General features: G+C 39.2%; 2 protein-coding genes across 8 annotated transcripts in view; both read right to left on the bottom strand.

Moving 5' to 3' along the window:
• Window positions 1–6,898, bottom strand: part of LOC122397729 (inositol 1,4,5-trisphosphate receptor) — a 55,701-nt gene extending 48,803 nt beyond the window's left edge. Inside the window, 1 exon segment of the mRNA XM_043397090.1 lies at window positions 6,415–6,898. The gene's annotated coding sequence lies outside the window, so the exon portion shown is untranslated.
• Window positions 6,899–11,530: 4,632 nt separating this feature from the next.
• The window catches only part of LOC122397728 (ubiquitin-conjugating enzyme E2 H), a 57,389-nt gene continuing 42,188 nt past the window's right edge, over window positions 11,531–26,731 (bottom strand). For 5 of the 7 annotated variants that reach the window (XM_043397086.1, XM_043397085.1, XM_043397083.1 and 2 more), the window contains 4 exons: window positions 16,680–16,847; window positions 16,411–16,539; window positions 14,884–15,016; window positions 11,531–13,761 (listed from right to left, as the gene is read on the bottom strand). In XM_043397086.1, coding sequence (XP_043253021.1) covers window positions 13,473–13,761; window positions 14,884–15,016; window positions 16,411–16,539; window positions 16,680–16,847 — 719 coding nt within the window. In that variant the 3' untranslated portion in view covers window positions 11,531–13,472. Of the gene's footprint in view, window positions 13,762–14,571; window positions 15,017–16,410; window positions 16,540–16,679; window positions 16,848–26,731 lie in introns of those variants that run through there. The other 2 variants (XM_043397084.1, XM_043397089.1) reach the window with 2 other exon arrangements.

Raw genomic sequence — 26,731 nt, 5'->3', positions numbered from 1 at the left:
GTTCTATAAAAAAATTCAAGGTGTGAAATTTTTCGACGGGAAAAAAAAATTTCAAATCGTTTTGGAAAAATTATTTTCGATTGCGGGCGTCAATTATAATCATTTTTGGTGAATAGACATACCCCCGAAATCTTGCGCATTTTCGAGAAAAAAATTCAGTAAGTGCGGAACTTTAAACGTTAATAACTTTTTAACGAAGCCTCCGTCAACAAATTGGTATTCTTGATTTTCGTCCTATTTTGACTATATCAAACTACACCAAACACCTTCAAACATGTCTTTTATTTTTTTTCCCAAAGATGTGATTGCAAAGAAAAATGAGAAATTAATATTGTATAAAGTAAAGAATTACTGAGAAATATTTCTTATTTAATAAGTGTATACTACTCAATTGACTTTGCTAGACTAATAAAACACCACCATAAAACTTATATTCATAATACAACCTTACTCCAGTTATTCTAAAAAAAAATATAAGTTTGAAGATCTATTAGGTCCCCAAGTATGTATATCAAACTACACCAAACACCTTCAAACATGTCTTTTATTTGTTTTCCAAAGATGTGATTGCAAAGAAAAATGGGAAGTTAATATCGTATAAATTAAAGAATTACAAACATCCGAGTAATGGATATTTCACCTAACCGGGTCCGTTTTAAAAATAAATTAATTCCACGGTTTTCCGCTAGGCGGCATTTCCGTTTAATGGCTGCACAATGATAAAAGGTTATATGGTTTCGCGGAGCTGGCCGTATAATTTTCATAAATTGCAAGAATCGAGGCCGGCTTTGTGTTCAACGACGTGTCGCGTTACCGACTTCACGGAGTTTCGTTTTTCCAAGGTTTTCCCCGACGACGACACGCGTTTTTTTTTTGTCGCTCGTTACGTCGCCCGAGCGATCCGATGCGACGCGATATAAATATTTACGAACGCGTAATCCCACGATGTCTATCGCGGCGTCAACTATTTTGCTGTGTAACTGGATCATACTAACGGAGAGATGCACGAAGACAGCGATTATGTTTCCTTGCAATTTGTTTCCTCGAAAGAAACATTTTGGAAACACGATACCTCTGCGTAACGATCCGTGATGAAATATAATGACCGATCGTTGAGAAGAAGGAATCGTTTACATTTTGTAACAGCAGATGTACGAATGGAGAAAGACTCGAGGACGTAGCATTGTGTTACGAAAAACAATAACGGGAACGATTTCGAGATCACTCTCGTGTGTGAACGTGACCTTCGATGACCTTGTGGCGATAAATCATCGAGCTTATCTTGAGACTCCACGCCGTATAGAGCATCGAATACAACGCTCCATTGAAGGAAACAAAGCTAACCTCGAAATGTAGTTCGCGTTCACACCTGAGCATTTCTTTCAGATTACGTCAAGTTATTTAATGTGAACTTGAAGTATTCGTAATAAATAATATCTTGAAGAGTAGGGAAAAGTTCTCAGTTCAAGTCTTTTGGGAAACCCTATATATTTGTACACGCGGAACAACGTGTACGTCATGATCGAACGTCTAATATTTGCCAACCGGACGCGATCAATTTCATTCGTTTCGAAATCTACGCGAAACGTAAATAAAATAATTTTGTTCGTGTCTGAAACTGGGAAACGAACACCGTTCTGAAGGGTACAGGATTCCGTTTTATTTTATGGAAAATTCAAGCACGAATATGGAGTGAAACGTGCACCAATCTTTTTCGTACAGTGGATTGAAAATAGATTGAAATAGCAATTCGTCTCTGTGTTGTATATTTACGCGAAACTGCTTCCATACGTTCCCGCTATTAGCGATGGGATCAAGCTTGTAGCGAGTAGGATTAGAACTATTCGAATAATTGGAAAATATTCTATAACTACGGTGGAACGTCGATTATTGCAGAAAACCGGAAATTGCTGCACTAATCGAGGCAACCACTCTAATGAATGGTCTATAACCATACATAGCTTATTCCCACTAGTACTGTCAATCATACTTGTTGCTTAGTGGCGCCCCCCCCCACATGCTTGTCGACACCGTGTAACGAACGAGGGTCTCGCGTAACAATCGAGATTGCAATAATCGTAGCTCTACTGTATGTAAATATTACTAATTGATAACCATTTCAACATTACTACTGGAATATTGTTAATCAAATAAAGAAACTACCCATATATTTACGATAAAAGTTTCTACAATGAGCGGAGACAATATCCCCATACAGTATAACCTCAATTATCCGAATGTTTGATTTTCTAAATACCACTAAGTCGAATGTGTGATTATTGAAATTCGATTAACCGATCGTTTGGCTATTGGAACACCGCGACGCCCTGATTAGTTCAGACAATCAAGGTTCTAGTGTACTTACATGTAACCTAATCTAACCCAACAAGACCTTGAGCACTACAGACATTTAATTAAATATGTCTAATCAAAGAAATTACTATATTATTAGGTTCAATTAGTTAATAGAAAAACTTTCTATTATCGAGGGTATAAATATAAAGTTTAAGGAACATTTGATCGTTTATACGATCGCTGTTAAACTTGACTGGTATTGCACGACGAGCAGATTAATGTCTTGTTCTGACTCAGTGATTCTAAATATAAGACAAGTATAAAAAATTACTGTACACGTTTGATACTAATTTGAAGTACCATATACGTTACAGACGTCGACATCAATTTAACGACACCAAGTATTTAACAAATTTATGGGTCCTTTTGGTCAAATTATGATTTTTATGAGTTTCACAAAAGAAAACTACGAGATATGACAAAGGAGGTTATTAGATTTTATTCGTCTACAAGTGAAGAATATGAATGAATGTTAATTTAACCAGAGTGTACAGGTTAGGTCTGGGTTAGGTTTAATCCATGATTTTTATGAGTATTTCAAAAGAAAACTGTACGAGATATGACAAAGGAAGTTATTAGATTTTATTCGTCTACAAGTGAAGAATATGAATGAATGTTAATTTAACCAGAGTGTACAGGTTAGGTCTGGGTTAGGTTTAATCCATGATTTTTATGAGTATTTCAAAAGAAAACTGTACGAGATATGGCAAAGGAGATTATTAGATTTTATTCGTCTACAAGTGAAGAATATGAATAAATTTTAATTTAACCAGAGTGTACAGGTTAGGTCTGGGTTAAATTATGATTTTTATGAGTATTTCAAAAATAAAGCTGTACGAGATATGGCAAAGGAGATTATTAGATTTTATTCGTCTACAAGTGAAGAATATGAATAAATTTTAATTTAACCAGAGAGTACAGGTTAGGTCTGGGTTAAATTATGATTTTTATGAGTATTTCAAAAATAAAGCTGTACGAGATATGGCAAAGGAGATTATTAGATTTTATTCGTCTACAAGTGAAGAATATGAATAAATTTTAATTTAACCAGAGAGTACAGGTTAGGTCTGGGTTAAATTATGATTTTTATGAGTTTTGCAAAAGAAAACTGTACGAGATATGGCAAAGGAGGTTATGAGATTTTATTCGTCTACAAGTGAAGAATATGGATAAATTTTAATTTAACCAGAGAGTATAGGTTAGGTAGCGTATTTAATTCGACGAGCATCTGCTCGATGCCAACGAAACGATACTGAGGTATCGGATTGATTTTGAAGAGTAAATAGTAAACGGAATCCCACCACTACCGAATATCTATACAGATCGGTCGAATCGAACTTGAAAAGGCGGAAGCGATCCACCAACCGCACGGTTCGTGTCGTTAACCCTTGCAGAGCACGAATTGCATCAGTGTGATGCAATTTCCAACGAAATAAAAGCATCGATATAACCTTAAAACGATGTATGACGGATACAAAATATTCACCTATAGATGGACAATCTTTGACATTCCAAAATCAACAATGATCCTACAAAAATTGCATCAGTTAAAATATGAGGTTCGTTCACGTCCGCCATATTCCCCAGATCTGGTATTAAGTAATTTCCACGTACTCAAACATTTACAACATTCGTTTGCAAATTAAAAAAATTTAATAACCGTACAGACGTTAAAAATACATTTAGAGATCTGTTGATTTTGTTAAAAAAAAAATTCACTGAGCAGAAATGTATTGTATGATTAATTTGAACAAAGTTAAATATTTATGTACGGGCTCGCTATTTCGTATGCAACAGCCTAATAAAATCGCTACCTAAAAGATTGCCCACCTGTGGGTAAACACCCCCCTGCACGCACGGCGCATGCGTTCGTTTCCATGCTCGATTCGCTTCCCTCTCATTGAAAAAGTTTCACAGAAATCAGATACACGAATCGGATGCGAGCTCGTTGGCCCAATGAAACGAAGTGACACGAACGTGCCATGGAATAATCGTAATGCAAATACTGTACACGCTGCACGTAAACTGTTATCGGCGGCAGTGTCAAACCGACTAAGAACGATCCGGTAATTACTATACCTATTGTCGCCTCAAAACATCATATTGCCGCTTATGTCATTTTCTCCGAAGTTCGACTCGACTGGTGCTATTGCAACGGAAGAGAACCGACATTCGATCGGTAATATTCTGGATGAACCACGTAATTTGCTCTTCACATTACTCTTATCGTCTCTATTCGAATACACGAACGCCTCAATGATACAAATATAAATCAGATATTGTTTAAATACACTTATAGTTAAATATTCTATTCGTTGGGGGACTTGGTTAAATATCTAGTTGTTTGTAGGTTATATTTTACGTTCTGGCAATACAAATTTTTATACGCAAGGTTAATTTTCAATTTTGGGTATTGTTTATTTTACTTTTTATGTAACAGCTTTATACATCACGTTGAGAGAAATAGGTCAAGGCATGGCAAATTGCTACTTCTCAACCTAACCTAACATTACTCTTCGGTAACTTCGTGTTCCTTCGAAATCTCATGGGTCGGGTAAATCGAATCTAGTTTTAACTTCTCAGGTGAAACGTATTACGAGCAAATTTTACTTTTTATATAACAATTTTATACATCATATTGAAAGAGATGACAAGTACAATAAATAGAGAAAGCAAGACGAAAGGTCGAGGCATGACAAATTGCTACTTCTCAACCTAACCTAACATGACTCTTCGGTAACTTCATGTTCCTTGGGAATCTCATGGGTGTTCGGGTACCTGGGTCAGGTAAATCGAATCTAGTTTTAACTTCTCAGGTATCTTCTGGGTTCCGACAACGCAATCACGGTAAAATATATTACAAGCAAATTCGAAAAATACATTTAATATTAACATAAAATCAGACTGCATTAGCGAATAGGCAGTAACCAATTAGCGTCGTTGCACGATAACGCGACGCCTCGATTCGTCAAGGATCGCGATAGAAAAAAGTTAACGAATTAAGAACGAAAACTATTTCCATATCCTGCTTCTTCGTCTGTGACCTTTCTTCGATCAAACTTGTATTTTATTCGCATCGATTCCTAAAAATGTAAATTATTCTCGAAACAATAAATCCACGAAAATAGAGAATCGTTTTATCACGGAAAAATGTAGAACGCCGCATGCAAAGAACTTCCATTAACACGCTCGGCATTCGTTCGAATTGTAGCGTAAAAATGATAAATATTCGATAATTTAATAGCGAATAATAGATCGAGTTCGAAGCATCCGTCACCGGCGACCACCATGGCAGTCAACGTGTTAAATATATGAAGTCTGAAAAAAGAATTGTATCGCTTTGAAGTTTCTTTGACGAAGAAAAAGCGATATTTCACGTGCAGCAACGTGATATTTATTTTACGCGCTCTATTTCCATCGTTTCCACGTTTGTCGGCCGCTCGTATGATAATCGCGACGAAGAACGCGGGAGGGAAGATAAATAAAATGCGACGATTAGAAATCGTATAAGTCTTAACAATCGTATTTGTCGAACCGTTCGCGTAGAATAATAAAGCGTCGTTCTGATCGACGCCAAAGAAATTAACTTTACGACAACACGACCAACGTCAAACACACGTATCCGTTGAAAAAAGCCAGTCGCCCCGATGCCTAATAAAACTACGGACAGCTTCCTATTAGGCACGATCGAAACGTGCATTTCCTTCGTCGGAACGAGCGTGAAAGAAAAACGCCCGTCCCGCGGCAAGCGTAATAAATCCAATAAATCTGTCGATGCGTTTTTCTCTAATACATATATTCACGCCACGCTGAATCTAACCTATCGAGATGCCAGAAAACGATCGACCGCGTCACGGGAAGCGAACGACCGACGAAAAGAAACGAAAGAAAAAAAAAAGAAAAGAAACGCGGAAAAAGCTACGTACAAGCAGCCCGAAACGAAGGTGGAAACGACGAAGCGGCGAAAACACGAGGAAACTTGTACTTTGCACTATCAGCGTTCCGTCGTGGAAAAGGAGAAAAAAGAAAAAACAAAAAACAAGAGACGTGTTTACTCACTTCCTCGCCGTCCGTGCGGTTACAACACTTTCGGTGCACTTCACGTCGCCGATCGTCGAATCGTTTCCGAGGCGGTATCGCACCGGTTCAAGAACACCGGAACGCTTCCACGAACAGGAAGCCGAAATTGCTTCGTCGCGTCGACGGGACGTCTCGTTTCTCGTCGATGTAAAATTACGGGAGGGAAAAAGGCGAAAAAACGAGGAACGATTCGCGTATCGGCTCGTTAGCTCTTCCACATTAAATACGTGTCACGGACACGACGAATTCTCTCGCGCACAAAAATTATTCGAACGTGGTTCACGTTCGATTCATGAACGGGATCGGCTAAAAATGCACTGTCGGAATTTCGGTGGCGACGAGCGAGTGTACAGCACGGTCGCTGTGTATCACCGATACGCACGAACTGTATACGCGACAGCGAACGATGCGCGTCGGTCGGTGGTTCTGGCACGACTGGAGCGCTGGACAGAGTGCACGGTACACGGCTTCGGATCCGGTCGGCTTTACATATGGCTGAGCGTCACCGAGTGATCAATCGAGTCGCATCTTTCTGTATATACTTCTTACCAAATTTTCGTTGCTTACGTTGCCATTATCGCATTGTCACGCACAATATGTTCGGTGATCGATCTAAAAAAATAATAATAATTGCTTATATCGATCGTGCGTAAAGTAATTTGTACGCAAGATTATGTACCGAGCGATTAGAAAGATAATTTCGAATTGGGAATTATAAAGTATTCCTGATAAATTACGTATTTAAAGACGAAAAATGCTATGTTTAGATATTTTGTTTGCGATGCAATATGTGGGGAAAATGAAAATGGCAGATTCGTCGGTAATGCAGGAATTGCTGGGTAAATGCACGCTCTCTTGGTATAACAGAACACTTTTGGCGGTAAATTTTAATTTACGTACTAATTTGTATTTTATTTGTAGCTTACTATCTTCTAAAAGAAGAGGAATAAGCTGCACAAAGTATATTTGAAAATAAAGTAATGGTATAAATATAAAACGAAAATGTCAGGATACGAAGAATCTCGTAGGTGAAATAATCACAACGACATTGATCTTTTCGTTTTATTGTACCAAAAAATTTCATCTCGTTCAATCATTATTAATTCAATATAATATATTTATCCTTTATATTTGTTATATCTTATTTATAATAAATATTTTGTTATAGTGTAGTGTTCATTGTTATTCTTTATTGTGTCGCCATGAGCCATGAGAACGTGGAATCAGCGAGTTCTTAATTACCGTTACTATACTAACTAGAAAGACATTTTGTGATTCTTAACAAATCCATGAAACATATTTTTAACAGAAGCACGCCGCGTCGTTGCTTCTGCGCGTACCTATTTCACTTGTATTGTATTCTTTCTTTTCTCTTTTTACGTTTCATTTAATCGAAAAAAACAACTGAAATGCGTTAGACACTCGATTCTTTTGTCCCGGATTTTCGAGGAAATTATTCATCTCCTCGTTTGTTTAATAACGCGAGCACTCGGACAATATAGACAATCCATACGTTAAAACAATAGGTACTTAAGGAAATTGTACAACTAGCTTAAGGCTCTAGTTCTCTCAAATCAGTTCGAATTAGAATCTCGACGAGGAAGGTTTCTCAATTTTCGATCGGATCGTCGACTCGACACGATCGTTATTCCTCGTTTCCGGGCACCGCGTGTACAGCGGCGCAACTGATTTTAATGTACTAAGGCCTTAACGTGTCAAAGCAGCGGAGCTAATTACCGTTATGCAGTAAGAAAATATATATACCTCTACGGACACCAATAATTCGATCTTACGATCGTGCGTGGAACGTAGACACAGTTCCCAAAAACATCGTTAACTACTAATCGACTCGTCGCTCTCGAAATCCTGAACAAGTGCTCCAAATATGCCCTCGCTACGTTCCTCCCCTTTCTCGCCCTCGCACATTTTTATTTTATTTTATTTTTTCATCGTATAAAGCTTAACTTTGACTTTTAACGAGCATCTCGATTCCCCCGTAAACCCTGCAGTACTCGCGCGATCTACGACTCCTAGGATCGATTTCATAGAACTCCGAATAGGCTCTCGCACGTCGGGATTTTCGACTTTCTGGTTTCTGTAGAAACTGAACTGAACACATTTCGCTCGGGTCTCGCCAGCCACGCGTTTTTCCATTTAAAACTTTTCTGATTCTCGTGCTCGTTCGTCGAGCAAATTATTGTGAGGTGATAGGCTGACCTACTGCAGAGTCGATGACGATCACGTTTTGTATGTTTCGGCATCTTAATGTTAGTACTAAACGTTACACACTATGCATCGAAGAATGCTTCCACCGACGCGTACCGATAAGTTTCAAGTCCCCGCGGATCTCGATCTTGTTTTCGATCGATCGTGATAAGTCAGCGAAACGTCTGCCTTCCCCGCTGGACTCCCACGCACGCGCAAAGACGCTCAGAGGTTTAACCCGCGGTTATGATCTCTCTTATTGGTCTCTTCGGGGGCTGTAGCCTGGTCCGGGGAACGCAAATATTTTATAAACTATCGAATACGTCTATTTTAGATATTATTACTTAGTAAAAAGGGCAGAAGAGATATTGTTTCAAGTTCCGGACCAGACTGCTACCTCGAACCTGCGGGGCAAGCCTGCGGGCGAAACCAAAGACTCGCCAATTAGAAAACGCCTGAATGAAAATATCGTTCCTCCAGTTTCCTTCAAATTTGTTATTGTGCACTTTCTGTCTACCGATCGTTCATCACGTGTTCATAACATCAACCCTTTCACTGCTGTAAAATTCCTGTACGCGCACTGGTTATGCGTGCACGGATAACGCCTGTCGAAGGTGGGGTAGGCTACTTAGTTTTCCAACGGTTAATTAAACAATCAAGAAAGTATCTCGTGCACTGCGTTAAACTACTATTGCGTGTCTATAGTGGCGCTACAGCGGTCAGAAAAGATATAACGAACGCCTCGAGGCGGAGTATTGTGCAAAAGCGATGCCCCCGCGGATGGGAGCCGCCATTCATTAACGGAGTCGCAACACCTGCCTCCCTTGGCGCGATCAAATGTGCCACGATCGGTGCAAAACGGATCGTCTCAAGGCCACTTTCCCCGCCGTGAATCACGATAGATTTCCATCTTAACGCTACGTTGCCTCGTCCCTTTGTTTAAAATACCGGTGTTTACAAATTTCAATTTCGCCGTAGAAACGAGCGCGGGGCCTTGAGCGATCGATCGATTGCCCCGACTTAAACCGAGAAAAAGTACACAAATCGTCCGTTTTCTAGTTAGATCGATTTCACGAGTTCGCTGTATCTCCTCCAACTTGTTCCTTAGTGTTACAAATAAGTACATGCGTGCAAGCCCGTCGCAGTGAAAGGGTTGGTTGGATTTATGCATTTACGATCGTGATTTGGTAGAACGTTGTTCCTCGACTTTCACTACCCGCGCGAACCCCCTCGATCCCAGGGTGTACGCGTAACGTATTTTACTACCGCTTACAAATCTCAAAATATTACAGCGTATTTCAATGTTTCAGGCGCACACTGGAGAATATATTTCACGATTCTCGACTCGTCCACGGACCAAATTTACAATAGTCTCGACGGTTTATCGACGGAAAGTGAAAATGGATTTTTTTTTTTTAAATTCCCGACTAGGTTACAACGAGCGAATCGAATTAAATATATTCTCCGTTCACGTAACAGCATCGTTGTTGGGTTATTTTGTGTAAAACTAGCTTCGATCGTTTCGATCGGACAATAACGATAAGATCTGTATAGCTTTAATCAACCATTATTGCGAATGCGTACGTTGGCATCGTCATTAACACATTAGATAACATCGATGATATAGTATTATGAACGAGTAGCAAAAATATTGCTATTTCCTTGTCTCGATGAAAGTTATCTAAAGGTGGGTTATTATATCGCTCGATAGTTGTTTCCGTTCGCAAACTCTCAACGCGTTGCTGGAAAATAATTTTAAGGAAAGTAACGCGTCTCAACGGGGGGGGGGAATAATCGTGTCGTTGGACGAGTCACGGTTTCAGAATTTGCTCAAAATCCTCGCTGAAATACGATTGTTCCCGCCCCCCGAACAGAAACGATAGATTCCGGGGGTGAGGGGCTGTTGTGCAGCTCGACGAGAGATCTTAAACATCGTGAAACTTAATTAAAAAGAAACTTATGATACAGGGTTGAAACGTTTTCAACGAGTTCGACCGGTTGGTTCGTCTAAAATTAACGGAACCAACACTCACTTTGGCAACGAATGGCATTGCTCGTCACTGCTAGCTTTTGGAGTTGTCCCACGTATACTTACGTATCTCCGTTACGTTTTTTCCCCGTTAGAAGCGAATAAATCGACGAGACTTTTGCTCGAGACAGCGGATAACGACTCCTTTGCATTCGTTTAATGGAATTTTTTAAAGGCAGAGAAATTAATACGCACGCGCAGCTGTGGAAATGATATTTTTATGGCCTCTTGCTTCACGAAGCTTTGTGGATGAAAAGGTGGCAATTGGGTACGCAAGTGGAGGAAGCACGGTAGCACGGTTATTGTCTTCTTGCAAATCTTTTGCCACGGACAGTCCCGACATTCTGCGCAAAGATTGAGCAAGTTAGTGTGACACAAGAAAAAATGTTTTACCGTAGAGCAGAGAACGTCTGGTACTTATATTCTCATCGTTCTGACGAGCAGGCGATTTAGCAGGGGACGCATGGATGTGTAATATCAACGAAAATTCGTATCGTCCTAAGACAACTGTAAAAAAATAAACGTGTAGTACGATATAATTAATGAAGTAAAACATAAGGAGAGACAAACAACAGTTGCAAAAAAATAAAAAATGATTATTAAAACTATCCTTTTTTTTTTTTCAATTGGTTAAACAATCGGTTAGTAAAACCATATACATAATAGAGTTGTGCGAATACGATCAATAATAACATATAATAATTAAATCGATAATCCTATGTTACATGTATAAAAGTAAATAATGTGAGATCTGTGAATACGACTTTACCTCCAATCACTGTATACTACGAAGAAAAAAACGCAAGTTTCGATTTATTTCTTTTCTTCTTCATTGTCTTTCTTTTGTTTTGTTTTGTCTTGTTTTGGTTCCCTCGCTCACGACGAGGTCTAAAAAGTGATAATGCCTGGAGACGCGCTAAGAATCCTAATGAAACGTATTAAAGCTACTGCACCGACTTAACTTCGAACTAAAGAGAACGTTTCACGGAAAGATACGGGGCGCAGATAATAAACTAAGAGAAACTGCCGCGAATTATTGCTAAGAATTACAAACAGGCTTTCTAAACGAATTGCTGTGTCTTTCCGCGCATCGTTTTTCTTCTCTGTGCCGTTCTATGCCACGAAACCTCGAAAGATGCGCGGCTGTCGCTGACGGCGGGACGACACCACGGAGAAAGAGACGGAAAGAAGAAATAAAATGTGACAAGAAACGATACGTAACAACAAAACTTTTACATGCTTGTTACAGTTGGCCTGAGAATGACGTCGTGGGGCACACGGGGATGCCCAATAAGCCATACAAACGCCGATGTTGGTTTCACTCCATTTTAATAACCATTTCTCTAATTAGTAAATACATATTGCTATACACTTCACCAACGGATAGAGCCCGCTGCGAATCATACCAAAAATCCATGAAAGTACGTCTTAAATAATCGTAAATAATGTAAATTCTGAACGGCATCCGCCTTCGCGCGAATGTCGATTTTCCTTAAATAAAAAGGAAAAAAAAAAGATTCTATCGATTAAAATTCAGGGGCGCGGCTATCGTAATTACGAGTTTTTTTTTTTCAAGACCATCGTTCGTCTCCTGATATCGGGGGTTAAAAAACGTACAATAAATAAAATGAACCTCTTCGTTGGGGCGTGTCTCGACGCGGTACGCGAATTCTTCGACAGCGAGCATAATTTTTCGCGCGAGCGTACGAAAGAAACAAGGCGCGCGAAAACGTGTTTGCAAGAGCGGTACGATAGGCGCGCCCGTGTATGAATAATAATAGAACGATAATAATAAATTCATTCGTTAAAAATTAAGGAGTGAACCTACCGCGAAATACAGACGAGAAATTTGTCTTACAAACTTGTTTTTTTGGTGGAAGTATTTCTCATTCTTATTCGCGTTTTACGAATCGTACTCCGGAAAAAATACACGATCGTCTCGACAGCTCGACGATTCTCGTCGTCTTCTATTTATTTATTTTTTCTTGTTTTATTTTTTCCGTTAACATTACACCTATATTCGAAAATAAAAATCACACGCTACGTTCAATTCGTAATCTTCCCGATTGATTTGATTTGATTGCGTTCGTTAATGATGCTCGTCGTATTCACCGATGTTTACCCAATGAGACAATTTCGTTTTTTTTTTTCTTCTTTTTTTCTTTTACTGAGACCCATATAATAAGGCACAATTTCCTGCCTGAGAAGGCACTAAAACGCCGGCGTCTATACTCGTACGTATAGTTGATCGTATTGCATGCACGTAAATCACGCAAAAGGAGAGAGATCAATTTGAAGCAAGTTACAACTAAACAAAGAGATTATTGTGCACCAAGATTTGTACAAATTCGTTTTTCACGTTTACACGAAGTTCACGTATCATCGATCGTTATACTTTTCTATTATTATTCGTTTCGCAATTAGTCGTCGCAATCGCTACCCTTCTCCTTACACATGCCGTTCATTTATATATTTATTTTTCGATTTCCTCTACGATTCCGTCCCGCTCTTCTCTCTCCACCCCAAATAAATCCGATTTTACAAACGAGCCGTCGGTGGAGGTAACACATGGTACCCGGTGTATTTGCACGAACGCGTGTTGGTGAAAGCTGCCTCTAAAAAATATCTATCGTATCAAAATCGCCAAACGGTAAAAAGTAAAACGCGAAGTTAAAAGCGTCCTCGTCGGAGTCATCCTCGTTTCGATTGCGAAATTTTCAGCGTTCGAGCGGTTTCACACCAAACGATTTATAAAATAAGAGGGGGGTGGGGGGTGGATTTATAAAAATTTAGCGACGTCCGTTTAGACGGTGGCGTCCAAATCGCTTCTACTTCCTCCCGTGTTATTTAAATCTACGTCCATCTCCGAATACTGGCGCAACTCCGTTGAGAACGTCGCACCCTCGTCTTGCGACGCTCGAAATCGACTCGTGTCCTCGATCGTTTTCCTTCTGCCGAACATTGCCGATCGGGCGGACTTCAACTGCGGTTGGATCGTCCCGACATTTAGATCGTTACTTAAACGCCGTTTATACCGTAGACTCGTCAGTGTCTTCAACACTATTGTCGAAGCCTTATCCCGTGGCTGCACCCTGCGAGGGAAACGTTCAGGGATGGTGACAGAACAAAGGAAGATGGACCTAGTACCGATTCATTTTCCGGCTATCTTCAAAAGAGAAACAATAAAACGCCAACAAATCGAAAGAAATTCACACGGTGATCGTTCGAGACGAGTCATTTTCGTGCCAACATCGTCGCCCCTGCCAATGGCGTGACCTCGAGAATTGCTCGCAGACGTTACAAAAGAGTCGTTAACTCGGTTACGAATTTTCGAAATACGAGGAATCGAACGTTTGATCGAAACAATGCTAATCGGGGGGGAGAGAGAGAGATAACGTGTCCCGTAGGCGGAACGTCGAGTACCCAGACATTGCAACACCCCGTAAGGAATACGAATCGACTTTCGTGCTCGTGCAACGTGTTAACGTCCATCGAGGGAGGGGGGCGAGAAAAAAAAATGAAAAAGAATGGTAACGAGAGTAAAAAAAAAAATATATATTTCAAACGAGATGGCGCGAACCCGGAACCAAAATAGTAAACAAGAAAAAAAGAAAACACTTTTGCACGGATGTTCGTTACATGGTTTTCACGGTGCGATCGCTTGTCAAACGTGGACGATGATTCCGCGATTGTTCCGTCCGGATCGATGCCGAAGTCAGAACGATTGGTAATTTAAAAAAAAAAAAGAAATAAAAATCGACAGCCAGTCGATTGACGGCGAACTCGTGAATTCCAGCGAATGGTTCTCTCTCGATTCGACAAAGAAGCGACGACGCTTCGCGTAAAGAGAACTCCAAAAGCGATTCTCTTTTTTCGGTCCTCGCGCGTCGTATTTTTTTTTGCAAATTCCTTCCGTGTTCTATTTGTTCTTTTTCTTTTTCTTTCCTCGTTTTGTCCGCAATGCTTCGTCGTTCGTTCCCTTTTACCTCGCGACAATCGACAGGCAACCTGGTCGCGGTTTCTTTTTTTTTTTTTCTTTTTCTTTTTTGAAAATGTTTCTACGAAACGATTAGTGACGAGAGTTGCCACGTGGCTAAACCGACAGTGAGGTCCGGAGGTTCGAATGTAAGCATCTATTTGGTAGGACGAGCGATCGGGGTTTACAGAGAATCGAGATTAAGGATATGGGTACGGATGGTAAAATATTTGGTTACAACTCCATGTCCTGTGCCTCGTCCTCGCTGAAGTCGCTCATCGAAGACTCGCTATCGGACGACATCCCGTTTCCGGTACCGCCGTTCTCCTGGTCCCTTAGCGCTTCCTCCGTCGCGTATTTCCTCACGTAATCTGTCGAGAAATCAAGAAGGAAATTGCATCCGTGGCTAATGCGCTCGGATATATTCTACGTGGAAATAACGTCGTCGCTTCGAACGGTGACAATTTACGTCGGGTGGGGGAGGACGATCAACCCGTTGCCTTGCGATTGTGCACAGTTCATCGTTAGAAAAATGGCTCTTAATCGTTCCGGGCCTGGTTTACTCAAACGCAAACACGTTGACTGCCACACCAAAACCGTACAATTCCAAAACTTCGATTTTGGACATAAAATTTCGATGCTTATTTTCGTAGCCTCGCTAAACTTCGTTCTATACAAATTTATTCAATTTCAATTTCAGAATTAATTGATCTAGTTCCATAGTGGGAAAGTCTTGCCACCTATACAGGGTGTCTCTCCCGATTTTGACATCTTGATTTTGATGGATTTAAAAAATGCCGTGATGTAAATGGTCGTTACGTTAAACCATTCCTGTAAATAAACGCTAACGTCTTAGTACAACAGTAATGGTGTTTTAGAATTATTTAAATTGAAATATCTCCTGAACTACTAATTTTTCGACGTTACATAGTTAGTACTTTTTTATAACGATTATCCAGCTGAATCGATTGATGTATTAAAAAATACCTCATTCCATTTAAAAAAACAAAGTTGACCTTTATATGACCTTTACGCGTCCACTCACGAAAAAACTAATAACATCAGAATATGCTCCACTCGATACCATTCAAGCCTCCGCTGAAACATTTTTTGTTATGAGTAACAATAGCGAGAAAATCAAGATGTCAAAATCGGGTGAGACACCCTATATGACGTGACAGTCAAAGTGTTAAATCAACGTTTACAACGTCAAATATTCATAGAAACGTTTCTATCAGGGAAGAGTACAACAACTTGTTCGTTTCACATCGTACCTATGGTGAGTTGGGATTTTCAGCTCTTACTGATATTAAAAGCAAACAGAGAGAACGTGGCTCCCTGTCGTGACACAGCACATGTGTGTTTCAACGTTGTGAAATATTGTAAAAAAATCATTAAGTACCAGTACTCCCATTGATGTTGATTCTAATGAATTTTGACAATCTTATAACATTCTGACCAGCAAAGGGATTAAACGTGTCGTGAGTGGCGGCGATCCAATTTGAAAGATCCGAGATACAAAGTGTAAAATATGCAGAAAGAAGTCGTTAATTCGCGAACACGCGCGTTACACATGTGCACGCGTCGCGTATATTGAACATCGACGACAGCGAAACAATACCAGGGCGCCACGAGCCCGAGCCGTGCGTGTTAACACGTTCGTAGCATAATCTCGCGCGACGATAGTGACTCATCGTTGCAAGGCGACGGGTTAATAAGGCAATCACCGAAGTGAGATGAGTTCTACAAACAAGACAGAACTCACCTGCTACTTTCTTCTTGTACTCCTCAGGTTTATGTAAATACATGGCCGCGGCGTCGCCATTTAGGGGGTCAATTGGATTAGGATATGTTAACAGTTGGGGCAGGAAAGACTCGAAAATATTCGATAAATCTGCAACAGAGAAGAAAATCGTTCGAGTTAAATTGCACTGTCGAAGGACCGTTTCCTGAAAGCGACGATATTTGCACCTGCCTTCGATAATTTGCTGTTAGGTAACAACAATTCAAGAACGTTTCGACGTAAATACGTACCGTAAAGGGCAGTCCAGGCCTGGTTTATTACGTCTAGACACACCGTGCCTGAGACTTCGTCAATGTTAGGGTGGTACACCTTGTTCATAAAGCCGATCGAAGGAGATTTGAAGGGATAGTGGTCGGGCAAGTGAACCCTCACCTTCCATATTCCGCCCTCGTAAGGTGCTGCAACGTGGTACGAACATATTTAGTAGCCGTTGTACGAGAAACGACGCGCACACGTCGCTCGCGCAAAAATATTCCCCCTCCCCCCGTGGACGGTTTGTTTACTCGTATTTTTAATTCTATTTTCGCTCGTGCAGGTCGGTGAACAAACAACAATTGTATTAGTAGGTATATTTACTTTCCACAAACAAATTTAAAAAAAAAAAAACTCAAACCGTACATTTTTTCGAGGGGGGTGAAATAATGTTATTTTCATTTTTTTCCATAGAAAAAATTAAACCAAAACTCCCTGCAAAAATCACGTTCGAGGCAAGTTTTCCACTTTTTCAAACTGAAACACGCTCCACGCAAAACGTTTCTTTTTTTTTTTTTGACACGAATTCGTCGAACTGAAATGCATCGATACGCAAAATGTCTGGTCGTGTAATTATGAGATCGGGGCACCGAAGAAACCGGAAAGGGCCAGTGCAATCGTCCCCAATCACCGTTCAATCTACAGAGGGGGGCGATTCGCGTGGCGCTCGTAGTTAACGTGTTTTCAGGCAAACGTAATATCGCTCGGGCGATTTCTGGGGCCGATTATTGAAATTGCTGATACAGTTATCGGGCAAGGTATTCCAGGCGGCTGGAAAGTCAGAGGCCGCGCCATAAATCGCGAATAGATGAAGGAAACTGGAACGTTCAACGGTAAAACACCCGGGTAACGCGTTGTTCTTTCGTCCAGGAAAAGGGACGGGAAATGGAAAGGAAGGATGGAAGGAAGGAAGGAAGGATGGAACGACGACTCCATTGTCCGCGGAGGAATCCATCAAAGTCGTGGGGGGCTAGGAAACGGGGATGTTTTTGGATCGAAGCTTACTTAAACCGCTTCTCCTTTCGCGAGGGAGTGCTCCTGGTATATCAAACAATGCAAATTCCGGGGACGATCGTACGCTTTTGTTCCGTACAAATTGCTTACGACACCGACAGACGTACTTTGGCGTCTTCGCGGAAACGGAAGCCCGCGGGATCGACGCTGGGACGTCCCAACCGACTTCAGAATCTTAAATATCTAATTTGTTCTTAATTTCATCCTGAAAAACAGTGTTCTTGCTATCCCATAACGCTGTTAATGACATTAATAGGTAATACAAATTTTGTCAGCTGATACTTTCGAATGTTTTTAATGTTTCTAAGCTTGAAATCTCAGTTGGATAGTATGGAGAAGCTATAGAAATTATTCCACGATCTTCAAATGATTTATTCAAGTCGAAGGACTTAGTTATTGCTGCTTATGGGTTGCATCGTGACATTGGGGCATCTCACTCGACTTCAGAACTTTAAATATCTAATTTGTTCTTAATTTCATCCTGAAAAACAGTGTTCTTGCTATCCCATAACGCTGTTAATGACATTAATAGGTAATACAAATTTTGTCAGCTGATACTTTCGAATGTTTTTAATGTTTGTAAGCTTGAAATCTCAGTTGGATAGTATGGAGAAGCTATAGAAATTATTTCACGATCTTCAAATGATTTATTTAAGTAGGAGGACTTATTTATTGCTGCTTATGGGTTGCATCGTGACATTGGGATGTCTCACTCGACTTCAGAACCTTAAATATCTAATTTGTTCTTAATTTCATCCTGAAAAACAGTGTTCTTGCTATCCCATAGCGCTCTTAATGACATTAATAGGTAATACAAATTTTGTCAGCTGATACTTTCGAATGTTTTTAATGTTTCTAAGCTAGAAATCTCAGTTGGATAGTATGGAGAAGCTATAGAAATTATTTCAAGATCTTCAAATGATTTATTTAAGTAGGAGAACTTATTTATTGCTGCTTATGCTCAGAACCTTAAATATCTAATTTGTTCTTAATTTCACCCTGAAAAACAGTGTTCTTGCTATCCCATAGCGCTCTTAATGACATTAATAGGTAATACAAATTTTGTCAGCTGATACTTTCGAATGTTTTTAATGTTTCTAAGCTAGAAATCTCAGTTGGATAGTATGGAGAAGCTATAGAAATTATTTCACGATCTTCAAATGATTTATTTAAGTAGGAGGACTTATTTATTGCTGCTTATGGGTTGCATCGTGACATTGGGGCATCCCACTCGACTTCAGAACTTTAAATATCTAATTTGTTCTTAATTTCACCCTGAAAAACAGTGTTCTTGCTATCCCATAGCGCTCTTAATGACATTAATAGGTAATACAAATTTTGTCAGCTGATACTTTCGAATGTTTTTAATGTTTGTAAGCTTGAAATCTCAGTTGGATAGTATGGAGAAGCTATAGAAATTATTTCACGATCTTCAAATGATTTATTTAAGTAGGAGGACTTATTTATTGCTGCTTATGGGTTGCATCGTGACATTGGGGCATCCCACTCGACTTCAGAACTTTAAATATCTAATTTGTTCTTAATTTCATCCTGAAAAACAGTGTTCTTGCTATCCCATAGCGCTCTTAATGACATTAATAGGTAATACAAATTTTGTCAGCTGATACTTTCGAATGTTTTTAATGTTTGTAAGCTTGAAATCTCAGTTGGATAGTATGGAGAAGCTATAGAAATTATTTCACGATCTTCAAATGATTTATTTAAGTAGGAGGACTTATTTATTGCTGCTTATGGGTTGCATCGTGACATTGGGGCATCCCACTCGACTTCAGAACTTTAAATATCTAATTTGTTCTTAATTTCATCCTGAAAAACAGTGTTCTTGCTATCCCATAGCGCTCTTAATGACATTAATAGGTAATACAAATTTTGTCAGCTGATACTTTCGAATGTTTTTAATGTTTGTAAGCTTGAAATCTCAGTTGGATAGTATGGAGAAGCTATAGAAATTATTTCACGATCTTCAAATGATTTATTTAAGTAGGAGGACTTATTTATTGCTGCTTATGGGTTGCATCGTGACATTGGGGCATCCCACTCGACTTCAGAACTTTAAATATCTAATTTGTACTTAATTTCATCCCGAAAAACAGTGTTCTTGCTATCCCATAGCGCTCTTAATGACATTAATAGGTAATACAAATTTTGTCAGCTGATACTTTCGAATGTTTTTAATGTTTCTAAGCTTGAAATCTCAGTTGGATAGTATGGAGAAGCTATAGAAATTATTTCACGATCTTCAAATGATTTATTTAAGTAGGAGGACTTATTTATTGCTGCTTATGGGTTGCATCGTGACATTGGGATGTCTCACTCGACTTCAGAACCTTAAATATCTAATTTGTTCTTAATTTCACCCTAAAAAACAGTGTTCTTGCTATCCCATAACGCTGTTAATGACATTAATAGGTAATACAAATTTTGTCAGCTGATACTTTCGAATGTTTTTAATGTTTGTAAGCTTGAAATCTCAGTTGGATAGTATGGAGAAGCTATAGAAATTATTTCACGATCTTCAAATGATTTATTTAAGTAGGAGGACTTATTTATTGCTGCTTATGGGTTGCATCGTGACATTGGGATGTCTCACTCGACTTCAAAACCTTAAATATCTAATTTGTTCTTAATTTCTCCCTGAAAAACAGTGTTCTTGCTATCCCATAGCGCTCTTAATGACATTAATAGGTAATACAAATTTTGTCAGCTGATACTTTCGAATGTTTTTAATGTTTCTAAGCTTGAAATCTCAGTTGGATAGTATGGAGAAGCTATAGAAATTATTTCACGATCTTCAAATGATTTATTTAAGTAGGAGGACTTATTTATTGCTGCTTATGGGTTGCATCGTGACATTGGGGCATCCCACTCGACTTCAGAACTTTAAATATCTAATTTGTTCTTAATTTCATCCTGAAAAACAGTGTTCTTGCTATCCCATAGCGCTCTTAATGACATTAATAGGTAATACAAATTTTGTCAGCTGATACTTTCGAATGTTTTTAATGTTTGTAAGCTTGAAATCTCAGTTGGATAGTATGGAGAAGCTATAGAAATTATTTCACGATCTTCAAATGATTTATTTAAGTAGGAGGACTTATTTATTGCTGCTTATGGGTTGCATCGTGACATTGGGGCATCCCACTCGACTTCAGAACTTTAAATATCTAATTTGTTCTTAATTTCACCCTGAAAAACAGTGTTCTTGCTATCCCATAGCGCTCTTAATGACATTAATAGGTAATACAAATTTTGTCAGCTGATACTTTCGAATGTTTTTAATGTTTCTAAGCTAGAAATCTCAGTTGGATAGTATGGAGAAGCTATAGAAATTATTTCACGATCTTCAAATGATTTATTTAAGTAGGAGGACTTATTTATTGCTGCTTATGGGTTGCATCGTGACATTGGGATGTCTCACTCGACTTCAAAACCTTAAATATCTAATTTGTTCTTAATTTCACCCTGAAAAACAGTGTTCTTGCTATCCCATAGCGCTCTTAATGACATTAATAGGTAATACAAATTTTGTCAGCTGATACTTTCGAATGTTTTTAATGTTTCTAAGCTAGAAATCTCAGTTGGATAGTATGGAGAAGCTATAGAAATTATTTCAAGATCTTCAAATGATTTATTTAAGTAGGAGAACTTATTTATTGCTGCTTATGCTCAGAACCTTAAATATCTAATTTGTTCTTGATTTTATTGTGAAAGAAAACAGTGTTCTCGACATTTTGTAGCGAGAATCCTGGAAACAAATTTATTTATTTATTTATTCACGGTATTAAGTACCCATTAGTAAAGAAAGAAGGTAGTTACATTATAAAGATAAATAGAAAAACAAAAATTGAATGTTATGAAGTATGAGACTGACCGTGAATAATTACAAGGAGATGCCAAGTAAAGAACATTTAAATGATAGAATTGAATGGTTAAAAACATCGATCAAAGTGCATTCTGGAACGACCATTAAATCTAAACATTTCGATGATATTGGGACACGAGATCAGACTATTAAGTACGCTTTTAACAAAGAGTAAGCTACTTTTCTGTGGTGTTCAAATGTGGTCAAATTCAATTTGCTCAGAACGTAATCGTAATTATCAGTATCACCCACTATGATAAGCAGCCAAGCGTAAAAATTTGTGTTATGGTCCTTCAAGAGCATGAATGCACGTATTGTAGTATGACATTAACGAGTAATAAAAATTTGATGAGTATTAGGATTCGAACAAATTGTCCAAGAAAACGAAACTTTGTTTTGAAGCAACTGGAAACTAGCATGCCCATAATTTATTATTGAACTCATTTTTACAGACTCGTTAAAATTCAAGACTCCACATCTGGTCTTCAGAATTAATTGTTTTAGCTCCTTAGTAAAAAATCGTGTCATATGTGTGTTAAATGTTTGTCAGCCTGAAGCCTCAATTGGATAGTAACTATAGAAATTATTTCACGATCTTGAAATGATTTATTTAAGTCGAAGGACGTAGTTATCGCTGCTTATGGGTTGCAATGCACTTGGCCAGGACCTTTGGGCAGCAATAACACGGCTCACGACGATTAATTAATAACCGACAATCACCGTTCACCTAAATTAATACCGTAGTATCATTGAAACAGAGAAATCGAGCAATCTATCGTACCGTGATTGCGCCGATACCGGAAAAGCCCTCGGGCATCAATATGCAGGGACTACGCCGGGGCCAACGGATTACTATCCGTCTGCAAATATTCGTTCGCCAGTCGGTACCGTCGATGAAATTACGGGTAATAACGTGACGAACGATAATCAATTAACGGCGTACAAATTTAACAGTCGCGCGGGAAAAATGGGACAACGGCGAGGGACGCTGATTACAGCGGTCCGGGAACGATAATAATTATCGAGGCACGGTCGACGCCGTTGTTGCAAAACGCACCGGAGGCTCGCGTGCGTCTTTTTCTACGCAGCTGGCCTTCGACAGCCGTACCGGGGACGAGAAAGCTCGCGGAATCGCTGAATTCAAGTAGGGATCGATGTCAAAGGGTGGGTTCTCCGGACGACCGAAAAAGGCAGGCAACCAAGAGAAGAGGCCGACAACGCGCGTGGAATTTAGCAATAGTTCCGCACCGGAAAGTCAACTTCTATTGATACCTAATTGTGATCGCCAAATACCACTCAGTCTTGTAAATAAAGAAATTAATCGAAATTCCCAACGTACGTTTCAAGATGGACGTTTTAACGGCTAAAACTACTTTTTTTTTAATTTATAAGCATCTAACTAAATCAGTGGAAATTGGTAATGACAACAGGATCGTTTCATTTTACTTTGAAACGTACATTGTATGCTCTCTGACCCAGTGTTCCCAAAAGTGGACATTTATGAATTATTTTTAGAATTATTTTACTCAATGTTACTTGATTTTTACCAAATTGGTAAATGCAAATAAACTTTCCCTTAAAGCGTTTAAAAAATAATGAACCAATGGAGGATTGCATAAATTTTCAAATAATTACATTTACATATATTATACAATATTATTAGATGTACAAATGAGTAATACAAATTATTTTAAGCATCAATTTTAAAATCAATTGATTTTTCCGCTCTTTTGCAGTTTTACTTTCTCTCAAAATAAACATTGAACATTGCTGAAAAAATTGGATTATTCAGTTGTACATCTGATGGTTTAAACTCACGGTCCTAATAATCCGCCTTAAGGGTTGTCTATCGATACCCAGTTCAATGAAAAAGTCGTTTAAGAAAGCTCGTTGAATTGTCTATTTTATTTTGAACAAAGTGAATACTCATTCCTGAAACTTGTAGGAACAGTTTCGTACGCAAATATCGACTGGAACGGTGCAAGTCAAAGATGGCAGAGGCTCGTAATTTCGTCGATTAGCGCGACAGAGATGGTACGGAGACGCGCGCAGGAGGCGCACTAGGCTCAGCCCGTCACGGTGAGCCGACTTTTGCCTTCGAGGATCGCGGACCGCGGAACGCGTATGCGCACGCACGACACGCACACGCGCACGTGACGCTGGAAACGCGCATTACACACGTCGGTGGAGACGCGGGCGAGAAACGTGACCCACCTGTGCGTACACGCACGCGAGTAACACCGACGCGCGGATTCACGGTGAAAGTATCGATATCCACGCGGAATCGGAGCTACGGGGGTAGGGGAATGCACACCCGGGCGAAGTTAATTCCTGGCGTTGCAACTTCATCGAGCCTCGTCCTTCCAATCCCTTCCCGTTCCTTTCCTGTTCGTACTCGTTAGCGTCGGATCGTTCGAACGCGGGCCCCGAAATACGAGCAAAATTGAAACTCGCTACACCGGTGGTAAAATTCGAACGAATAACTCGACCGTAACGCGAGTAGGTAAAGGGAAGAGTTACTGGTGACAAAGCTAAAAGCCACTGTAAATTAACACGCGAACGCTTGAAGGACGGGAAACATAGAAGCGTCAATGTACCATTTGTGCAATGCAATTTTTTTAGGAAATCTTAGTTAGTGTTTTAGACACAATATAAAAATAAAATCTAGGATTCCTAAATGGCACCAATGGGGATCCAGAAGAAATCTGAGGCACCAAAGTAGTCATTGATGAAAGTAAAAAATATTTTATTCCACTGTGTATCATCTCTATGGGTTGCTTTTTCTATTTCAAAAGAATTTTGATTTTCTTTGAGACGAGCCATTCTGAATGAGATAAACTACTTTAGTAATATTTATCCACAATTATAATCGTTGCTTTTAAAAAGTAACATGAAGAATAAGTATCCTTGGAAAACAATAATTTTTCAAATATTGCTTTTCACTTATTTTACAGCTCGAGTGTTTAAGTCCTAAATGGCACCAATGAGGGGCCAGAAAAAATCTGAGGCACCAAAGTAGTTACTGATGAAAGTAAAAAATATTTTATCATTCCAAAAAGAATTTCATTTTAAATAAGATAAACAACTTTATTAATATTTATCCACAATTATAGTGGTTTCTTCTAAAGAGTAACATAGGCAATAAAGTGTATCTAAATATCCTCGGAAAGCAATAATTTTTTAAATAATGTTTTACTAGATCCAACCACTTAGTTTTCAGCTAGAATGACCATTAAATAATTGTTTTTCTTAATTGACAAATAGAAGAATTAATGCAAGCCCGGGCAAATCTTATGGGAATCAGGGCACTGTCGCAGCCAGAGTATTAAAACACAGACTTGAAAATTGCTTCCAGATTGTGAGTCAAATGAGATATTCGAAACTTTCCCGGGGTTCTTCCAGCTGCTAATGCTTGAAGCTTCCGGGTATAAGCTGCGTCCTTTTGAAAAAGCTTTCCGACGTTTCGCATCAGGGAGTCAGGTGACACACTTAGCTTATAAGTCGTCTCTGCTATAGCGTCTCTGTTGGGACCGAGCGAAGAATTGCTAGGAATTGTTTCATAACCAAGACGAATTCAATAACAAATGCAGAATTATCGTTGGACGAAAGAAAAACACTGAAAAATATCGACGATATACCCGAAAAAAATTACGCAACCCCTATAACTACGCGTGCACGTGTGCACAAAATTTGAAATCGATAGATTCTATAGTTTTTTTAATATCAATACGTCGAGGATACGGCACCCGTTCGGAAGATATTTCAATAATTTCCAAGTTATGTGCTCCGTGCATTCCAGTATCAATAAACAAGGGAAAAGTAAAATAAATTACCGCGCGCAATGCATCGGTTTTCTCGCCAGAGAATTCGACGGGGGGTTCCCAACTGGGTCAAATTAACACGGAATCGCCAGAAGCACGGACGCGTCGTCGTTTAATAAAGATAACCGCGAAACGAGGAAACATTTTTCGCGACAATTTATTTCGTATCGCGGGGGAAAGAACATCGATCTTTCCCTGCGTGAATCGACGGGCACAGCCTCCGTGTTGAAAAATTTAACGAGCCCCCCGATTGAGAGAGAAAACCACCGTCGTCTGAAAACACATTTATCGACCCGTTTATCGGAGAATCGCGTGACGACCGTGACCAATTTACCCAAGAATTAATCGAGTATCGGGAATCGACGCTTTTAAAACGGCTCTCGATCTTTATCAGAAACAACAAACATCCCCCAAGGAGCCGAACAAATACCGTCCATCTTCATTTATTCGCGATCGACTCGTCGAACGTTCCGCTTCGCGCGAGAAACGATAAAATTTCTATTTAACCATTTAACATACATCAACAATATATTCTAGCCTTTGGGCGAGCAGAATCTTGTTTACGGAATCAATTTAGTTGAAACTCCGCGTGTAGCTAAAATATGAATTTACCCGAACGGAATAACAAACCTCGATAAAACACAATAAAGGAAATCAGTGTCCAGGGGCGGTGCAAAAAAATCTATACACGGAAATACATCTGTAAGGGCAGTTATTTTCGTAATTTCATTTCACCATCGAAGCATCGATACTGTTGGATTTATTTCATAACGATGCGACTCAAAAGTGTATTTTCAAATAATTTTGTTGCCCGTTTTGTTCCGCGCCATAAATCGAAAAGTGCTCCATACATTTCGATAAGCTTTTGTACGCTTGCAGACAGCTTTCAAATTTACAGTATAAGCTACTTTGTGTCGGGCTTTGCGTGCGATAAAGTATTAAAAAAGATAAAACTTTAACCCGTTTTTTTTTTTTTTTTTTTAACCGATATCCGCGGGCAGAACCTAGTTACCGAATGTAAGCGCAATCTCTCGAATAAACGATATAAATCGAGCAATAAAAGGAATACACAACAAAATTGACGAATAACGTTTCGAACAATAAATATAAATAAATTGTAAAAACGTCACAAAGTTGTGATCAGCGTTAAAAAAAGAGTATTAAATAAAAATTTTCGCAATTTTCTCCGACGAAGGTCCCTCTTCTGTTTTCCACCCTCGCAGCGTCACACAAAACTTTTATCTCGATCCAATCGCCGTTAGCGAATTTAGAGAATCTAGAATTGCGTAATCCTGATTGGAAGCTTAAACGG

The sequence above is a fragment of the Colletes gigas genome, unplaced genomic scaffold, assembly GCF_013123115.1.
Source record: "Colletes gigas isolate AHSC1104 unplaced genomic scaffold, ASM1312311v1 Colletes_gigas_Sc00010, whole genome shotgun sequence".
NCBI lineage: Eukaryota > Metazoa > Arthropoda > Insecta > Hymenoptera > Colletidae > Colletes > Colletes gigas.
The sequence above is the reverse complement of the archived record's forward strand: the minus strand, read 5'-3'. Positions and strand labels throughout refer to the sequence as shown.